Genomic DNA, 20,552 nt, shown 5'->3' with positions numbered 1-20,552 from the left:
GGACAAACACACTGAACCTCGGCCGTCTGGTTAACTTCGCACGGTGTGAATGGCTGAATCCGGGTTAGATATGCGCGGTCTTAAATCCAGAGTGTGCATTTCAGAAATGTAAAAAAAAGACTGACACCGGTCTGTTTATTTTTAAAAATGAGATTTGTAAGTCTTTAATCTTCGTTGTGTTTTAAATTCCAAAGTCACGTATTTCCCGGTGGACGCGCACACAAACACACATGCACGTTCTCTCTCACATACACACACATACACACATATGGATGAGGGTTTATTACAGGAAGGTGGTGTTGAGTGGAGCTCCAGATGTTTGCTCCACCCAGCGGCTCCTGGAGGACCGAGGCTCACTGCTGCTGCTGCTGCTGCTGCTAGCTGGGACCCTGCTCTTCCTCCTGCCTCATCCTCTTTCTCAGCAGCTCGCCCACATCTGCCAGGGGGTTCGATGTTGCAGCCAGCGTCTTGGCAGCGTCGCTGAAGCGGCCGCTCTCTGATTCCCTACAGTGGAGAAGAAAAAGCAGAAAGAAGAAGAAGGTGGAGGACAAGCAAGAGGAGGAGCAGGAGAAGGAGGAGAGGTGCTTACAGGATTTTACGTTTCTGGGACTGCTTCATCTGGCTGAAGTCTGTGGTCTCTGGTCTTTTCACGGGCCTGGAGGAGGAGGAGGTGAAGGAGGAAGAGGTTGAGAAGCAGGCCAAGAGGAGAAAGAGAAGGAGAAGGCGGAGGGTGCCGAAGGCGGAAAAGGTTTTGGGAGGGGGGGATGGAGGAGGTAGAGGAGACACATGGCATCAATCAGGAAATGTTGGGTTGAAACCTTGTCAGAAAGTAACAAAATGACAGTGTACACCAGAAGACAACTTCTAGAACACGGTTGTCAAACTCAAATACACAGTGGGCCAAAATTCAAAACTGGGTCAAAGTCACAGGCCAACATTGATATTCATTGAAAAAAATCTTGCTCCAGATAAAACAATGAAACCAAAAAAGTTTTGCTTAAAAACTAAATATGAAACAAGCATAGCTTAATACTATACAATATATAACTTACTATTGCACACATGAAAAATCCTGTTTTCTGCCTAAGTAGCAGGGTGCCAGTTTTGGCATAAGGTCGCTATGACTACTGTCAACAGAGGAGAGGGCGTTTATGGGTCCTGTTGTGATTTTTGTGCCAAGACACAAGCAGAAAATTCTGGGATTTGTAGAATTAGCGGTACATACGCTGTAGACTATCCCGGCGGGCCAGCTCTAATAGTCATTTGGTATGGTTTTGCGGGCCGAATATAATTACAGTGTGGGCGAAATTTGGCCCGCGGGCCAGAGTTTGACACCTATGTTCTAGAACCTGTCTGGTGGATCTCATTAGCTGTCACTCCAGAGAGAGTAGACGTTACTGAGACATGATCATCTGTCCACCTGAGGGTTTGCACCTGCAGCGTGGAGATCAGAAGGCTGGCCAGTGAGGAGCAGAATGACCTCAAACCATGGAACTCCTATCTTGCTGCAGGACCTTCTGAGGCCGCTTCTGCTATCCCGGATGCAGGTGCTTGGCTTCTGAAGGTACTTCCTGCTCAGTGTGTGAGAGGAGGGCTCTTTGAAGGCCATGTCAGGCCTTTATGCCACCTTTCTTGCTCTTTGCTCAATCAAATAGAAGCGGCTGAAACAAACAGATGGAACTCACAGTTTGCTCTTCCTGCTCTTGCGGCGAGCTGTTGGAGCCGCGGCAGCGGCGGGGCCGAGAAGCTCGGACAGCTCGGGTAAGGCATCAGCCAGCGGCCTCATGTCTCCAACCACCGGCGTGGCCTGACGCTGAGCCGTGGCGGCCTGACGCTCCTTCGCCTGCTTGATAGCGCTGATCTCTGCGGAGGAGAACACAGGTGTGAAGGACCACTAAGAGGAGATCTTACATAACCTTCATCTCAGCACTGCTGAAGGAGAGGCGCCCTTCACATCAATCTTCACATCATCATGAGCAAGACACTGATTCCCTAACAGCTCCCCTGGCACTGCTAGATGGCTGCCGACTGCTCATGGTTGATCCATGATGGGTTAAATGCAGAGAGGAATTTCCCGCAAGGGATTAATAAAAGTACAATAAAAAAATAAATAAAAAAAACCTGCTTCGCTGCACCACCTTCAGGGAGTGGATGCTGGAGCCGTGCTCAGGTTTCAGAGCAGCACAGGCCATTAGCACCTAATTATATCCCCAAAGAGTGTATGTGTTATGTTACAGACTAATTGATCGGTCCATCTGCCGTGTAAGGTTTCAGGACTGATTGCAATTACTGCGGCGTCAGAGGCCATGGCGGCGGCGAGACGAGAAGTTCAGGGTGCAGTGGTGACTCACTGGTCCAGAAGCTTCTCGTCCACCTGAGAACATAATGTCCGTGTCTGAGTCCCTTTACTGACATCAGACGGTCTTCCTGCAGCCGTCGGAGAGCTTTTCCCGGTCCTCTCAGGGTGCGGGCTGACACTTGGTCTTCAGGAACGCCGGAGGACGAAGCTGTTCTCTGACTCGTCTTCATCCGGAGCCAGGTTCCTCAGGGGCTGCAGACATCCAACACCTTCTGTCCCCTTCTTCCTCCAGCTGCTTCCATCCTGCTCTCCAAGTCCCTTTGCCAGAGGATGAAGGTCATCTCAGACCTTCTCCATAGGCCCTGGGCTCTGTCATTGGACAGGCTCCCAGGGGGTGGGGCTTGATACCTCTAGCTTCTCCACCATTGTTATCTCTTTTACTGTTGTATCATTTCGGTTGTTAGCATGTAGCTGTTACCGCTACTTGTATTAGCAGTATGAGATCATCGTCCTTCCAACCCTTCGCATCTCCTCTCTCTCCATCAAACTCTTTTTCTCTCTCTTTCCTTCTCGCTCTCCTGGTCAAGGCAGAAAGCCCAAATGGACCTGGGATCTGTTCAAGGTTTCTGCCAAGGCAGGGTTTCCACTCAAGAGTGTTGTCTGCTAGAAGAACGCTGGGTGTAGATCATCTGAAAGAGTGCTCTACATGGAAGGGTTGGGACTCTTCTGCTTCACAGGGAAGATGTTCTTCAACTTGATTACGTGTGAGAGGAGGACCAGAAACTAGATATGAAAATATCACTGTATTTTTAAGTTGTTTTAGATGTTGGAACTTAGAGATGAAGATGTAGAGGTTCCTCTGTGGGAGTGAAGAGGATGGAGAGGATCAGGAATGAGAGGGACAGCACATGTTTAGATGTTCTGGAGATAAAGTCACGCTGATTTGGACATGGACAGAGGAGGGATGGTGACGATCTGGGTAAAAGGAGGCTGAGATTGGAGCTACCAGGCAGGAGGTCTGGAGAAGGACCAGAGAGGAGTTTCATGGATGGAGGGCAGGATTAGGACAGGATGTTAATTGGTGTGAGAGGAGAGGGTTAGATAGAAACTGGTGATTGGCCCTGGAGACCCCTGAAGGGAGATGCTTTAACTTGCACCATTCTGGTATCGAATGATGGCTCGCACATCTCCTACACGGCTCCACTCTGGTGAACACAGGAAAAAAAACAGTGCTCTGCAGCAGACAGAACTTACTGTTGAGCCAGCGCTCCCTCCTCTCCTTCATCTTCTCCTTCTTTGACTTGACATTCTTCTCTGGACGGTCTGCACACAAACACACACACAGAGTTATGGTGTGCTCCTTGGGGGGGGGGGGGGGGGGGGTAGCTGCAGGCCTTTATCTGCCACCGCAGCGCAAAACAACACGAGTGCTTCTGCAGCTGTTTGCAGGAAGAGAACAAGCAGAGATAAGGCATCTGCTGCTGACTACACATGTGGGCAGAGATGGGTGAGAGGGTGAGGGAGGGGATAAGGGGGTTCAATCTCGTGATTTGATGGGGGGTGTCAGTTGCACTGGTGGAAGCAGGGGGGGCTTCACCGCACACCTCCCTCTGGGATGATTGTCTTCCCCCCCGGCTAAAGGTGTATCCTGACGGATGCGGTCTAAATATGGACGTCACCTACTGAGCTGTCCTGGGGAGTAGGGACGCACGTTCACACATTCACACGTTCACGTTTTCTCTGGTTTAATGTCCATAACCATTTGTAAATATACAGTAGTTATCTTTGACTAATTACTGGTGAAAGGAGTTGAGATTCCAGACTCTGTCAAAGTGTCTACGAGAGCATGAACGGTTGTATGTCTCTATAAGGCATTTGAAAGGGAGGGTGAATGGTTCACTGTCCGTCTATGATGTTTGAATATGTGAATGAACGGTTGTACGTCTCTAAATGATGTATCAATGAGAGGGTGAATGGTTTGAATGTCTTTATAAGGCATGAGTTAACGAGGAAATGGTTGTATTGATGGCTGGAATGCGAAACCTCCTATCTGAAAAAAAAACACTTTTTTCAGGAAATGAAAAAAAGGTTTCATTTGATTATAGTATGGTCTTTGTTAAAGATATTCAAGAATATTCTACTGTTCAATTTCTATGTTATAATTTAAAAATACATAGCATGTATTTTTACCACTGACAATGCAGATAAGTATTTTTTTTCCTAATTTTTTCTGCTTCATCGTGCACATAAGGAGTTTTGTCATGTGACATTTATGTCAAAAGAAAGGGCGGTATTATCTTGCTGATAGACTGAAAATGTGGAACCATCCCATTTCTCACCATTCAATGCAAAAACCCAAAATCGAAAAATTTGCAGATAGGAGATTTTGGATTCAAGCTATCGGTATGTCTCTAAATGACATGTGAATGTGAGGGTGAATGGCTGTATGTCTCTGTATATGAGAATGAGAGGGTGAACAGTCTTTACACGTGGCCCTGTGATTGGTCCAGGGTGACTCTCGCTCTTGTCCAATCACAGCTAGGATCGGCTCCAGCGACCCTGACTGCAGGATTAGTAGTATAGCTTATGAATGATTGACCCTTCATTCACACACGCATCATCCTGTGCGTGAAGGTCTACAGTGTCCCGCTCCGGCCTCCATCCCTGAGGAAGCCCAGCCCGTCTTACTTTTCTCCTTGCTGTCGGGGGCAGCGTTGTCTGCAGGATCGCCCAGCTGCAGCGTCTGAACCAGGGCCTCCCGGCTGATCCTGGTCCCTGAGAAGATCCCGCTGGAGAAGGAGCCTGGAGCCTGGAGGGGAATGAAGAGACATCAACCTACAATTTTCTAATACGGGAAAATAATTGCTTCAGTTCAGACCATTACAGCAGGAAGCAAGAATGGACATGAATGGATTTTTCTTTCTATCATATTTAGATTAAATTGAGCCCCCTGAAAACAGTGGGGGGCCCCAAGGGGCCACCGGTCCAATCAGCGTCTTTTCTGCTGATATTTCCAGGTGAACCCTCCACTTGGGGGGAGGGTCGGCCCGCCCTCAGGTACCTGGGGTCATACTTACCGGGAGGCTCGTCGGTGGTTTACTTTCCTTCAGCAGAGGGAGAGGAAGAGGATGAGGAGGAGGGTGGCTGTCTCTCTGCGGTCCGGAGGGCAGGGTTGGAGACGCGGCGGACGCCGGGGGCGGGAGGAGGCCGATCGGCCGCTCGAGTTTCACCGCCTCCTGGTGAAGTTTCTGCCGGACGTGCTTGATCTTCCCGACCATGATGGAGGAAGAACTTCGGCTCGATGTTCACAGAGAAACTCTCGTTGACCAACTCCTCTCACCGTGTCGGCTGCCTGGCGGACGATCGTAAAGTTAGACAAACTCGTACCGGAAGTGTGTTTGTTTGGACGTCAGATTAAATCACCGTGGTTTGCTAGTGTCGGGGTTGTGGCGTGTGTGTTCGCAGATTCACGCAGAATCTACGCTCAGATGGATCATAAATCTCATTATTCGCGCAAAATCCTCTTTGCCTCTCTGCGCAAAACTAAAAATGTGTGAAAATAATAAAATACCTCGTGGAATTTTTACTTTGAAAGTGTACTTCGGAAGTACTTGTGTGTTCAGGTGACTTGTCATTTGTTGACATGAGAAGCGTGTCTGGTGTCCCAAACAAAATCGCTCGGTGAAAAATATTGAAAATAAAGAACTGTTCCGCTGAGTTTCTGTTCCGCATCCTATTCTGTTTAATTCTAATGGTTTTAATTATTCGATTTAAAACAGTAAATATTACATATTCCTTTCACAGTTTGCAGCATCGAAAAATACCAATGTTATCAAAAATACAAATAATACAAATATATGTTTGATTTTTATATGGAATATCTGTCGTGTATGTGCTTTCTTTTTCGTAATTCATTTTTAATGCCAAAGTCATAGTTACAAATCATGCTCATAAAATAAGATCCATATCCTGGTGCATGCGGTTGGTCGGCCACTGCTCCTATATCCTTACATATGTACACACACACACACACACACACACACACACACGATTTTATACTTATATTTCTATTACTTATATATGTATATATATATGAACACACACACACACACACACACACACACACACGCTCACATACATATATAATGAAAATCAATCATTTTCAGTGAAATATATATACATTTTTGGGGGGGATTCATGTATAGACTGCATTTTAAAAATCCTGTATCAAGAATATGAATGGGACTATAACTCATGAGTTAAAGGTAAGAATTGGGCCTATCCAATGATAAGAACACTTATCTTAATTAATCCATAAATTGCTTATCTCTCCTATTTACTCTTAAGCTTTATACAGTATATAGAAATATATATATATATATTTATATATACAGTCACACACATTCAGTACATATAGAAGTATATGTCTATGTTTCAAGTATTCTATATTTAACTACTTAGCATATTGCATATTCAGACGGTGGTCATCTTCAACATATTCCCCAGCTGGATGAGAGGAGCAGCAACCTTGCAGGCAGTAAAGGATAGAACTGTTTCGTGAATCTTGGTGAAAATCATTTATTTGCAGCTCAAGGTGGCAAATGACTACGAGGAGGCTACAATAATAATAAAAAACAACAACGCAACAATGCTGTGCAGCACAAAGAGATGCTGAGAGTGTACAAAAATAGACCTGTCAAAAACACATTTGCGCAAATGGGTTATAAGTACATCTAGCACATAAATCACATGACACACTCCATGGGGAAACTCGACAATCATCGAGAAGCAGGTCGCTGATGATCACGAAGAAATTCGGCATCAACCGATCACCTTGGATGGCAGGGAAAATCGCAGGAACGATTCCACAATCGTGAGGTTCAGAGTCTTATCTGCATTTTCGGATCTCCGCATTCTACTTGAATAAATGGTTGTATTACACCAACTAATAATAGGTGTTTTAGCCTGAATCCACTCCTGCGTACATAGCTTTCTGTGGAGCGATAATAACGCTGATAGATTTCCACCCTGAACTGCATCCCCAGAATAATACTGTGAAATGCGCAGATATTGCACATGGAACCCTCTCTCCTCTCAGTAAGTCACTGGTGTGCAAATTATCCATAAATGACTGCCTTAAAACATCTTACTGCCATGTTGAATTGGATGTAACACGGGGATCAACATTACAATGCATAATGGGTGAATCTTCTTCTTTGGGCTGCTCCCTTCACAGCCGGTCCCATGCTTCCATCTAATCCTCTCCTCTGCAGCACCGACCAAACTTCCTGTCCTCTCTTCTGCCGACAGCTCCAAACCCAGCCTCCTTCTACTAAGATCTTTCACCATACCTCCTCCGTGGATGTCCGAACCATCTCAGGATTTAAACGACTCCAGGGGCATGAATAAGACACAAGCAGTGATAAACAAAGAAATAAAAATAAAGAAGTGTTAGAGGGGCTGATCAGCGAGACCAAGATCTCCAATGAGAAGCAAAAGCATGTGAAGACTGATCTGACCAGAAGGGGGCAGTTAAGTTCTCAAGCAACCCAAATAAGATTACAGCCTAATATTTCTATCACCAATTCAGGGTTAACTCTATTTTATATAAAAGGGTACTGTTATCATTAATGACAAAGCTACAAATCAATACATGAGGAAGTAGTTTTAAGGAAGCAACAATCAGCAGAAGACCTTGAAGGTGCAGGAGGTCAGGGAAAAATATGTTTAACTGGCAAACAAAAGATCCAACCTTCTGCTCCATGCTGATGGTGACCACAACCTCCTCAGACTGCCTGGGCCTCAGAACTTCAATATGCATATTTTTAAAAAAGGCATTGTCTAAATCTTTGGCATCATGAAGACTTACAAGCCTGGACAATGGGTAAATCTCATGTACTTGAGTTCCAGTTTTGATGACATTCACTGATAGTGGACCTGTCAGAACCAGCAGCGGGAAAGCTGCTGTTGAGCAAAAGATACATTTGGTGTGGTCTTCTTCTTCATCTTCTGGGTTATGGGTCCAGGGGAGCATTGAGTCTCAGGCCAGCATCAGGAGACAGGATCAGGAGTGAACTCTATGCTGTATCCCATCCAAGATGTTTGGGTTGGAGAACGATGGATCGGTGGGTCACTCCTCACAGGTCGTAACTTTCAGAAAATCATAACTGTGGTTTCTCTTCTGCAGGTGTACTTCTATAATCTTCTCAATTGTTTGAACTCAAAAGCTGTGAGGTGCTAACTGTTGCAACGCATGTCTAGCAAATATAGTCATGTTGGTCCAAAAGGAAAACAAACACATTCCAGGCTCTGCAGGCTGACAGCCATTGAGAGGGGAGCGTCCACTAAGTGCAGAGCTGGAGGACAATACTGATGGGTTGGGGACACTCGATCTACACAAGGTAGTGGCACGTTCTTCATGGAAATACGGTATCTCCACTAACGTCACACATGCAGTTCACCAAAAATGAGTGCTGACGTTGGGGTACGCAAATTCACAGACACACACACACACGTGCCCAGGCACAGAAATACACGCAGATCTAATGCATTTCTAGAGGCTAACAATCACTGAACATTTGGCCATGAAATTCTTCAGGTCAGGTCAGAATGATGTTCCTATCTATGGTTTCGACTGCTTGGAGGTGCTGGGGTAGACTGTAGTCACTCTGCTTCGGCAACCCGAACATGGACGAACAACGACGAAGGGGGAATACTGGTGCCGTCTTTGGACAGAAGGTGGATATGACGATAACCTGGAAGCAGAGAAGGACATGGCAACTTGAGCACGGTGATACATGGCTCTGTCGGCCAGCCTCGGCAAACCCACCTTGCTGCGCGCAGAGGAGGGGGATGGTGTACTGCCCCACAAAGTCATTCTTAGACGTCTTGTCGTAGTCCTCCACCACAAAGCGCACCATGGCCAGCTCGGGGCAGTGGATGGTGAAGCGCAGGGTGTCAAACCACACAGGGTTGAACCCTGCAGGAGGACAAAAACATCATGTCTCCCTGCTCGGTTGCGGATATCAACCAGATACCTTTTTAGACTTCCAGTAGTCATTTCCGCACCATTGTTCTCAATGTATCTGGTCTCCTGCTTGGCTTGGTCCATTGGAACTCCGTGAATCTCCACCCTGACCAGAGGGTCCACGATGGATCCCTCTTTGATGTTTACTTTGGGCAGCTGCTGGCCGCTGATCACCTTTGACCCGAGAGAGCAGATTCCTCTTTGTTCAACAGGAACTTCTATTTGCTTTCCATTACTTTTTAAATTTGGGACAAGCCTTAAGATTGTTTCACGCTAGCTGCTTATACAGTTGTTAATGCATTTGTACCTGTATTGTGAGGTTGAGGGGCTGATAGCCATCCCGCTTCTGTGGAACCTCGGGGTCGAACTTTTTCTCAGCCTCTCTCATGAACTGTGGCTTGAGAATGAAGCCACAACCACCGTTCTGGTTGAACAGGCCGTCGTTGAGATCCATACCTTCACCGGCAGTTTGGAAATTCAGTGCGACTGGTCAAAAGTGAAATGACAAAGAAGTTATCATCATCACTTAGTTTCAGACACTCAGTACAAATGCACAGATTTATTAGAAATGTATGGGGAAACATCACATTTCAGTTTCAGTGGAGATAAAATATAGCTGTGAAGGACATGGGTACGTCATCTTTTCATTTCATCGGTTCAGGAGGAGACATCCTATGTTATATGGACTGAATCTCTTCTGCCCTTCAGGGACCATAGCCAATCACCTGCCTCCCTCTGGTCCTCTCCTCTGCATTCTCTTCTTTCACACCCTCCTGTCCTCTTTCCCTCCATCCATAAGCCTCCTCTCTGGTCTCTTCTGGACCCCCTCTTTGGCAGCTCCAACCTCAGTATCCTTCAACCCAGATCTTCACCATCCCTCTTCTGTCCATGTCCAAATCATCTCTCTCCAGAACATCTGTGCTGTACCTTTGTTAGACTCCTTCCTGATCCTCTCCATCCTCGTCACTCCCAAAGACAACCTCCAAACCGGACACCATGGTTGCTCTCACCTCCATCTTCTACAAGTTTCCTCTTATTCTGGCTGGTACTCTTTTATAATCTGAAACTTTTCTCCACCTGTTCCAGCCTGCTTGTACACTTTTCCACCACCTCTTCTCTACCTTCTCCAATGCACTGGACAGTTGACCCTAACTACTAAATTCCTCCATTTTCTTCATCTCCACTCCTGAAAAGCCACACCGTTCTACTTGAGTCCTTCTCATTCACACACATGTATTCTGTCCTCCACCTCTCTGTATGTTCTGCCACCTGCTCCCTGCCCTTTCTACAGATCACACAGTCACCTGCAGACATCATAGTCCATGGAGGTTCCTGCCTAACCTAATCTGCTAATCTTTCAGCTGTAATCACCGATTTGGCATCCCGCGTTCCACATTTCCTGGGGATTGAAGTTGGAGGAATCGGTCCGGAAACCAGTGGGATAAACCCTGGTCAGCTGCCGCGAGTTATGGTGAACAAACTCCGCTCCTGGAACAAAGAGAGATACCCTGAGACTGCACGGTCAGGGGTCACAGACTGAGCATTGTTCATAAGAAATTGTATTTATCTTAGTGAGAGTGGAGCAAGAAGTGATCCTGTTGAGTGCAAAGTACACATATCCATGGACATAACTAAAACCTTTGTTTTGAGAAGTATTCATGGATATGCGGAGGAGACTCACCGGCCTCTCTCAAGTGTTTGCGGGCTTTGGACTCCGTGAAGGAGGCCACTTCGTAGAACTTGGAATGGATGCGGGAGTGTTTGAAGCTGCTGAAGTGGATGCTCTTGCAGTAGACGACGCAGTCGGACAGCTCTTTGGACAGAGTTTGCTTCGACTTCTGCGGGAGGGTCATCAAACAACAGGGGGTTTCATGGAATTAGAGCCAAATGAAGGGTAAATGGCATCAAGATGAACCTCCTCGTGTTTTCCCATCTGCTTTGACAGGATGTGTATTATTTGGCTTTCAGAGAACTGCCCAAACATTCTATCAGATCATTACCCTGCCCGCACGCAGGGCTACCTGTGCTTCCTGAAATCTTTGAGAGATAAACAGGATCCGGAGCGTTCAGTTACCGAGATCCTCTTTTGTGGAACCGTTTCCCAGTTTCTACCAACCTCCCTCCTTGGAAGAATAGGCTTCATACCTTCCTTTTTGAGAAAGCTTACAGTTAGGGCTCGGGATACTGCCTTACCTGAGGCTATCAGACTTTTTAATTCCTCTTCCTTCAGCCGCAGGGAATCTCAAAATCTTTGTACTTAAGACCTTAAAACACTTTATAGCCTTGACTTTGGCACTTTATAGTTTTATTTGTATTTCTTACCCCCCCCCCCTTCTTTTTTAATGTTTATACAATTTCCTACTATTATTTATTATTGTTATGTTTTACTTGAAACTCTGGCACAACAATTTCCTTCGGGATAAATAAAGTTGTTCCTATTCTTATTCTTATTCTTATTCTTATTAGCCTGCTGAGGGATGCACCTCTATCCTTCCCAGTCTTCCTCTCTTGTCTGCACTCTTGGCCCTTCATCAGTGTAAGATAGCAACCTCATAAGACCTCATGGGAAGTGTCATCGACATCTCTGTTATGATTTGGTGTCATAGAAATAAAATCTAGCTTTGGTTGGCATGACATTTGTCCAACATTAAATACGGCCTGTACTGCAGCCATCTCTTCCCTCAAAGCTATCAGGAGGTGTGACAAAGCTGGCATTGCAGAAGCAGCAGCCCTGGTCTTACCCCCTGCTGACTGGGGCTCTGGTGTGGATTCCCTGCTCCTCAGATTCTTAGATTAAGCCTGTTGCTCATGGTTCGTCCATGATATTATTTGATGCAGAGGACACATTTTGCTGATAATGTTGTGATGCATGTAGAACTGAATTTGACAAATGATGAGCTTTCTACTTCTTCTTTATCATATTTTTTGGGAAGAAAACTACACCAAAAGTACTTCCTGTAGTTAAAAGGACAGCTGAAGGTCAAGACTGGCCGGTCTCTCTCTCTGTCCCATTGGCCTCTGGGTCCCCAGTGTGGGAGCAAATTGTAAGCAGATCACCTCATCTCGCAGCCACTGTCTTCACCCCGCACCCTGTCCTCTCTATATTTCATGAGGGAGGAGAGAAACTTATGCAGTCCTTTTCAGCAGGATCTAAGGTAACCTAGATGTCTGGGAGAGCCACCAAAGCGTTAAAACATGAACGTCTGACAAAAGTCATTCTTGTAGCTTTAGTGTAATCATATTTAAAGTTAGAAAAAAAAAATTAATCAAATTACTTTCAAGGTGTGTATCTGTCTAAGTAATTATATATGGCTGTACATGTAATACGTGTTTTTAATCCTGAATTCATGTCCCAGGAGTGCACATTCATCGGCCAGTGGTGGAAAAGCTTGTCAGAATGGTTTTCCGTGATTGACTGAGGTTCGACGATAAGAAGCAAATGAATTCATACAGAAATGTTTTTGATTGAAGGAGATGTCATGGTTATGGGTCAAGAAGCTTAATTTGTTGAGCGTCCCATTTACAAATTGAAATCCAACTCCCTTATCGGACCTGGCGTTTTTTTTTCATCGATGTAAATCACATACTCAAACCCACCTTAATTCTCCGACGGAGGCTCTCGCGGTGAAGGTTATCCTCATCAATCTCAGTCACTTCGTCAGTATCGCTGACTTCCCCGGTCAGAGAATCTTCCACCAGCCCGTTGAAACTCTCCTCCAGTCCGCCGATTTTCTTTGCCTTCACCAGAATTTTTCCTTTGAGATCCTGAAACGGAGGAGGTCCAGGAGAGCACTGTTGACTATTGTAGCACCAGCTGAAAGTCTACCGTTGCATGCTGTTGGGATGTGAGCGCATTTTCACAAAAACACGGCGACATCTATTGAAACATATATGTGAGTTTAGCCAGTGGAGAGATTTGGTTTGATCCAGAAGAAGCTCCTGTTTTATCGAGGAAAAAAAACAGGAGTGACATGTAGAATAGGATGTTCAACCAAAACCAACCATCAACTGCTTGATTATTCATCAACTGCAACTTAATTTCTTTAGGGTGTTTGTGTCTCAGCCGGTAGATCAGGCGCCCCTCCAATCAGAAGCTTGGCGGTTCGATCCCCAGCCTCTCCTGTCTGCGCACCAAACTGTCCTTGGGAAAGACACTGAAACCTCAGTGGCTTCTGATGATCTGGTCAGTGCCTTGCATGAAGGATCTGCATTCATTGTTGTGTGAACGGATGAATGCAAAGGATTATATAAGTGGCCATATCTGTGTCTCCAGTACCACCGCCCTCTGTCCAAGTTTTCTTTCCTTCAGTTAAGTAAACAAATAAGAGTATTTCTTTCCACTGTTGGATGTGATTTCATGAAGGAAGGATTGTAAACCCTTAGTTTTTCATTCAGGACCGGTGCTCACCTCAGGGGACGGCAGCCCAATGGGAGCCTTGCCATCCAGCGCACTTTTCAGCAGCTTGTCACCCAGGATGTGTTTGAGGTGCTGGGCCATGACTTTTTGTTGCTCTACACAACAGTGGTTCTCAATGGACAGGATGACGGGATAGTCCGATACCTGGACGGGGATTCGGAGGAGACCAAGGGTTTAGATGGAGGGAATTTGCAATCTGACTCAGAGGAGAACATTATCACAGGGGAAAGTGAATCTTCCTGCTGTCGTGCACCTGTGGCTGGTGCCTGCCTGGGTGGATGAGATGCAGATGGATGGATAAGAAGTCATGAAGCCAAGTTATTCAAAAGCAGGTCTGGCAACTGAGTCAGCCTGGCAGATGTTCTACCTTTATGGCATTCCAAAGCTGGCTTATTTAACTGCGATGGTACAAATGTGGCCCTTGCAGTCAGTTTTTAAATGCCACAGCTAAGTCATACTTGTATTCTTCCCTGGTCTTGATTTATGTCTTTCCTATGGTATGTATAGTATCAACTACCTGGTAACCTCATATTTTTTTGGGACCTGAGTTTGGTTTACTCTTGACAGGGATGTCTGGTGGCTCTGACGAGGTTATTTCACATATCCATCCAGCGCAGGTGTGGCTACCTTGAAGGCATATTTTCCCACTGTGCTGACCACGTCCTTGAAGAGTATCTTCGAGGTGAAGGTGTGCCCATGATAGACGATGGGCTCTCCGCTGGCACCATCCCAGCAGTCCACCTCCACGCAGCGGCAGCCGCGACTCAAAGCCCTGGGGAGATATTTGGAAATCAATTTCACATGCAGGCACTCCCTCTTATTTCATCATGGCCACAGGTAGAGAACACAAGGGCTGTAAATAAATGCTTTGTCTCAATGGAAGCGGTCGCGACATCTTATCCAACCGACATTCAGATTAGTATGTAATCCCACAGAATTAAACACTTAAAAATAGCCAGTTGGACGTCAGTGCTCCCATTTCATCAAGAGGGATTGCTTTTATTTGATTGGTGAATTATAAAACTATGAATGGTTGCAGATTAATGCGACGTGACAGCAAAGATCCCACTGTCACCCCTGAGAGGCTCCCTGGCAGAGAACTCACAACTGCTGAGGTGAAGCATCCTGAAACGAACCAATGTGAAAAGTGATGAATTCTTCTGTATTCATTCGATGTTGGGAAACAGTGATTTAGCAACGTAATTTGTTTCATTTTACCGACCAAGAAACCCAGACACGAATCATCCAGGGAATAATTTTGCCTGACCCTTCAGAGGGAGAGAACTGGAAAGTCAGAGGTTTTAAATGTGCATTTAAGTTGTGTTAGTGTCCTGAACATGTGGCTCCTTCTGCTTCAGGCCCAGCCTGTGCGTGAAGGCACGAAAGGCTTTTTGGCTTTTTGATCTTATACAGAATTGGGATCTGCCACAAATGTGAGCCAGAGTCTTCAAATTTGCAGCAGTTTGCATTGCTGCCCCTTGTTCTAGACCAGGGGTGTCAAACTCATTTTAGCTCGGGGGCAACACAGAGGAAAATCTATTCTAAGGTGGGCCGGATGGGTAAAATCATGACATATAAACTACTGTTATGTACCTATTGTTCAATTCACTCCTCAAACCTGGCATTTTTTAGCTTTGCGGACCGTATTAAACCTGTTCACGGTCCTAATCCCGCCCACGGGCGTCGAGTTAGACACCCCTGCTCTAGACAGAAGCCTCATCATAGCCTGCGGTCTTTCCTAGGTTTCTTCTTCATCTGGATGTCACTTCTCCAATCTGCCATCACCCAAGGACCTCTTGCCTCTGGGTTGCTTATCTTTGTTGACTGTTTTTGATACTTTCCTTAGCCCTGTTGCAGTGCTAAAGCTTTGCAAGTCATCCTTTCTCTTTGCTTCAATCCCGGCCATACCACCTGCTTTGTCTGCAGGTTCAGGTGAAGGCCGAGACGAAATGTAGCTCTTAATCGCCACGCACAAACAAATAGTATCTGAACCTCTGGCTGCTCCCTCACTCCTATTTTGTGTCATGCCGTGTCAAGTTTCTACTAATGAAGTCTCCTTCTACTCCTGTGTGTTTTGAAGTTTACACTGCTGTGACCTGATGTATCCCTCCACGCTGCTCTGTCCTTTGAGCTGGTCCTCCATCAGGTAGGTGTTGTGGGAGGAGGAGATGAAGTAATGGCACAGCGGCTGGCTCATGTCCTGGAAGATACCCCGACACTGTGGCTTGAGGATGGAGCCTTCTTCTGAGCCCAGGTACATCAAGAAGCCATCAAAAGTCATGGCATTCAGCTGCTTGGCTAGAGAAACAGCAGAGCATACTGCCCTTTAACCAGACATTGCTCGGCTCTGAACTTGTTCCCATTGGTAACTGGAAAATAATATTGTATAATCAAAGCGTCCTTGAGTCTACAAGTAGGCCTTCTAGCAAGACATGTCCACATACCTGTGTCGGAGGGCTCATAGCGCTCAATGAGCTGTTTGGCGTGTAGTTGGACATTCTCCTCCTCCAGCTGCTCCTCTTTCAGGAAGTCCTCCAAGACACTCTGGGAAAGCTTCTGCCCATCAGCTGAGTACTTCTGGAAAATCCTAAGAGCATCCTCTCGCTGGGTCAACATCTTATAGAAAAGCACAAACTCTTCATCCTCCAGCGTCTCTGACTGTGACTTATCAGCCATCTGAGGAAGAGAATGGTTAGGGAGACTCAAAAGACACTAGAGCTGAGACAAGCTGCTCTCAAGTCATCTTGGCAACAGAGAGCTATCAAAATGGCCAAAGCAAGCGCTGATCAGACGCCCGCTTCCGAGGCTCTCACAGTGAAGAGACGATGGGCATGGTGCTCATTCATATCAATGTTCATCATCTTTAGTAAGTCTTGCACTTCCTTGAAGTTCATCCTGCCATCATTATTCTTGTCTGCCTTCTTAAACCAGTCGCCGATCCATCTGGGTGTCAGGGTGTTAAGGAAAGCAGGAGAAGAACCATTTTAACCAGCGCAAAAACAGTCCATGAACCCTTACTGGGTCACTGGCTGGGAAAGTACAACTGGAACCACCGAGCAAATTGTGTTTAGCGAGTGTGATCAATGGCAATAGCATTAGTGCATGAACTAGGATGGACGCTCATGATTATGGCAAGGCAAATTCTTCATTTTGGGTAGTGGAGTGTGTTTTAGGGAATCCTGAATGTTTCCTTTGCTCCTACTGGTACCACCCAAATTAGGATACTGGTCAAGTTTCTCCCGTTCCCCCATACTCTCCAGGTTCTCAATCAGCTTCCTCATGCCTCTTATCCACGACTGTGCTTCCTCTGCAGACTCAGCTACCAGGTCCAAGTTGCCCCTTCGTCCACGGAAGACCACCGTAAAACAACGGTCAGCCGGGAACTCGTCCGCGATGCTGAGCAGTACCTCAGATTGGTGGCCATCTCGCACCGCTTCCACGTCGCCAACTGAAACTGGGCACAAGGATCGATGCGGGTCACCGAGTTATACTGAGACATACCGCATAAAAACTCTTAGACGGTTTTGATCATCAGCCTTGATTTAGTTATTGCATCTGTAAGTCATGTGCCCTCACATGTGGAGTGAGCGTTGCCAGCCTTCTTGGACTTATACCATATGGTCATGTAGTCTTCCTGCAGCTTAAAGTAACGCTGTTTCTTCCAGGTCCGAGACTTGATTTTTCTCATCACCGTCCCCACCAGCATAGACTGGAGGTTGTCGTCCCCCTGAATGCCTGAGGGCAGGGGATTGGGACATGTCATGGTTGTTTATCGGCCAGAGGAAATGATGAAGTAATAAGGAAATTCAGATATAAACAAGGGAATGCATTTTTTGGAGAATCTTCAGCTCATATCCTTCTGTTATGTTTTGTCAAAACAACAACAATATTATGTCTTGGAGGCGCTGTCATCACCGTTCTGCGTCAGTTTGGACAAATTTGTTCCATCTAATTTGTAGCACTTGAGAAATATTCCATGAAAATTATAACAAATTTTTGGTTAGTGATTTTTTTCTTTCCACCACAATTCAAGAAAATGGCCAATGATAAAACAGCCTTCAGCCAACAGTTGTGCTTTTGAAGGGAGAGGTATTCCCAACTTCCTGTCAACACACTGGTGAAAAACCATTTTTAGTGTTAGTTTTCAGTGTGCAAGCCGTCGGACTTCCAGAGCTCCGTGTACATCTGCGACCAGCGAGCTGCTGCCTTGTAAGCTGAGCCAAGCGAATCACTGAAGGTCACATGGGTGCATTTCTGATGTGGGCACAGGTCGTGAACCACTGGAGGTTATTACATCAGAACAGATGTGCAGATGGTTGTGATTTTCCGCACTGTGCAGCACCCGGGGAGCAGCTAAGGCTTCAGTGCCTTGCTCAATGACACATTGACAGGCCAGGGAGAGCTCTGGAACCAGGAATGTTTGTTTCGAAGGTCTTCTGAGCCACACCCCCATTAATCAACAATAATAATAAATACACTGTATCACAGATGATTGTGTAGCATACATATATTTGTTACTATTAGTTACTATTTTAAAGTTATTTGCATAGGGTCAGCAGTTTGCAACTGAGTCCTATAAATGTACCGTCGCGCGGTTTAATATTTGATTTTGAGTGTAAGAGGGTTAAAGAGACTCACGGAGGCCTCGCCCCATGGAAGCCATTCCTCGACTCTTCACGGCAGCATCTAAAGAGGAGAGGATCAAGAAAACCCTGCTGACATCTGTTCTTAAACAAACTGTTTGACATCAGAGCTTCACTCGTGGTCAACCAAAATCGCACCATAACATCCATTCAGGGTCGTGGGGGATGCTGGAGCCTATCCCAGCGGTCATCAGGCAAGAGGGGGGGGGGTCACACCCTGGACTGGTTGCTAGTCAATTGCAGAGCCACATATATAGACAAATAACTATTCACTCACTCATTCATTTGGAGCAATTTTCCCAATTTTATTCCAATTAACCTGCATATTTTTGGACTGTGGGAGGAAACTGGAGAAAACCCACCTAGACATGCGGGAAAACATTTAAACCCCACACAGAAAGGTCCCCCTTGCTGGAATCGAACCAGAATCCTTCGTGCTGTAAGGCCGAAGCGCTAACCCCCACACCATAACACGAGTTCCAGAAATAATCATCGATAATTCTGATTCAAAGTGTTCTTTTATCAACATTTTTGACTTTCCTTAACACTTTTTGTTATTTCTTCCACAGCCCAGCAAGATTATTGTTTATGGTGTTTGGGTGACGTTACAGTCAAAGCTGCTGTTGCCCAGGAGACAAAGCCAATGTTGAGCCAACGTGGAAGCTGGTTAAGTAATAGAACTTATCCAGATAGTTGCACGATAACAGATAACTGTCCTGAAAAGGTGTATGTCACCGATTGTTATTGTCATCTTTTTTGCACAATTGAATTTTAACATCGCTTTGAAAGTCATGTAAATCTTTATAACCTAGCAAGAGGTAACCAAAAACAATTATGACATCATGGAAACAAAACAGCTAAAAAGAAGCAGGTAGGATCAAGGATAGAGATCTGTCGTACCTTAATGGGTGTTTGTTACCTCCAAAGTTTTGAAAAACTCCTCCCTGGTCTCGGGCTCTTTATCCCCCTGGCTAAGCTCATCTGCCTGCTCTTTTGTTGTCACTGCATTCCATCCCATCCTGCACTTTCCGTCCCGTCTGTGCCGAGCTCGCTGCAAACAACTAATCTCCTCAAATCCCCTTGACGGGCTCCTTTCATTCACACCCCCCCTCAAAAAAACCTTCAATGTGCTCAACATTCAAAACACATTAGCATTACATTCCGGGTCAGGGACAGGAAATGTTGCTATTCCACTGGTTGTTAAAGTTCCGCCATGCAAGAACACAGCTGGAGGAGACGATTCAAAGGGTAGGAAGAAAAAAGGTTGAAACATCTAGTGAGAGGGATTTGAGCAGCTTCTAGCACCTTCTTGCCTCCTCATAGTCCCCTCATACTCCTGTCACACCACTCAAAACCAGGCATCGGGGGTCTGAAGTCCCAGTCTCACCTGCTGAGGGATCATCCCAGGGTCCTGGCGGAGGTCGGTGGTAGGTGTGGCGGCAGCGACCAGATCATAAGACCCAAGAGCTGAGACTCTTCCTCACTCTGTCACGCTGGAGTGATGAAAGCCTGAGTCAACAGACTTTGGTGCAGGCTGGCCCCTCCTCCTCTACCACCTCCACCCCTCCTTCCTTTGGATCCCTCTCGTCCTAACTCCTCATTCTGTTAACCCTAAGATCTGTCAGGGTCACGTATTGATCAGGAACCCACCTGAGTAGTAAGTGGTTGTAAATGTATTAACACTTAATTAATAATTTATGATAGAAGATGCTTTTGAGTTCCAATTCTTCGATGGATATTTGTTCTCTCGGGATTCAATCAATTTACTGTCCAGCAAGCTTTGGAGAAGCCACACATCGCTTTTTATACTCTCTCCACTTTATTTTAATGAGAGTTTATATGTGAAGTGGAGTCAGGTCAGATGTTATAGCTACAGCTCTGAATCCCAATCCAGTTATCTGAAGACACTCTCCATGGAGATCAGGTCTGGACCACACTCTTTGAGATGATCTACAGAAACCCAATGTGTCGGCTTTCTACCTCAACCGGGACACAGAAAGAGAGAAGGACAGAGATATAGAATGTAATAGTGTGATAGAGACAGAGGAGATGTGAGGGTTGGAAGGCACTAATGATCTATTATTGCTAATACCAGTCACACTAACAGTTACATGCTAATTGCTGAAATCACGCAGTGATAGCTTTAATATTGATAGAAGACATAAT

General features: G+C 45.8%; 2 protein-coding genes across 4 annotated transcripts; both read right to left on the bottom strand.

Moving 5' to 3' along the window:
- Positions 1–137: 137 nt before the first annotated feature.
- slx9 (SLX9 ribosome biogenesis factor) lies at positions 138–5,691 on the bottom strand. 2 transcript variants are annotated; one of them, XR_015106218.1, is made up of 7 exons: positions 5,377–5,691; positions 4,988–5,108; positions 3,554–3,622; positions 1,686–1,863; positions 1,435–1,571; positions 590–655; positions 428–504 (listed from the first exon to the last, which is right to left on the bottom strand). XR_015106218.1 is itself a non-coding variant. In XM_086147461.1 (6 exons), the coding sequence occupies exons 1-6, from the start codon at positions 5,575–5,577 to the stop codon at positions 378–380; spliced, it is 762 nt and encodes a 253-aa protein (XP_086003587.1). In that variant the 5' UTR covers positions 5,578–5,686; the 3' UTR covers positions 138–377. The 2 variants fall into 2 exon arrangements, 1 of the variants encoding a protein (XP_086003587.1); XM_086147461.1 differs by lacking the exon at positions 1,435–1,571 and having other exon boundaries at positions 138–504; positions 5,377–5,686.
- Positions 5,692–6,862: 1,171 nt separating this feature from the next.
- Positions 6,863–19,870, bottom strand: LOC147233238 (1-phosphatidylinositol 4,5-bisphosphate phosphodiesterase delta-4-like). 2 transcript variants are annotated; one of them, XM_086147459.1, is made up of 16 exons: positions 19,774–19,870; positions 18,382–18,429; positions 17,320–17,478; positions 16,969–17,197; positions 16,557–16,686; positions 16,188–16,419; positions 15,840–16,041; positions 14,371–14,515; positions 13,735–13,887; positions 12,924–13,091; positions 11,008–11,164; positions 10,698–10,814; positions 9,634–9,812; positions 9,368–9,500; positions 9,129–9,278; positions 6,863–9,054 (listed from the first exon to the last, which is right to left on the bottom strand). In XM_086147459.1, exons 2-16 carry the CDS (start codon positions 18,404–18,406, stop codon positions 8,963–8,965), a joined length of 2,271 nt encoding a protein of 756 aa, XP_086003585.1. In that variant the 5' UTR covers positions 18,407–18,429; positions 19,774–19,870; the 3' UTR covers positions 6,863–8,962. The 2 variants fall into 2 exon arrangements, with proteins under 2 accessions (XP_086003585.1, XP_086003586.1); XM_086147460.1 differs by lacking the exon at positions 19,774–19,870 and adding an exon at positions 19,287–19,461.
- Positions 19,871–20,552: the final 682 nt, after the last annotated feature.

The sequence above is a fragment of the Fistularia commersonii genome, chromosome 6, assembly GCF_037954325.1.
Source record: "Fistularia commersonii isolate RoL2024-O1a breed Wild chromosome 6, RoL_Fcom_v1.0, whole genome shotgun sequence".
NCBI classification, from domain to species: Eukaryota; Metazoa; Chordata; class Actinopteri; order Syngnathiformes; family Fistulariidae; genus Fistularia; species Fistularia commersonii.
This window is presented reverse-complemented; position numbering and strand designations above follow the sequence as displayed.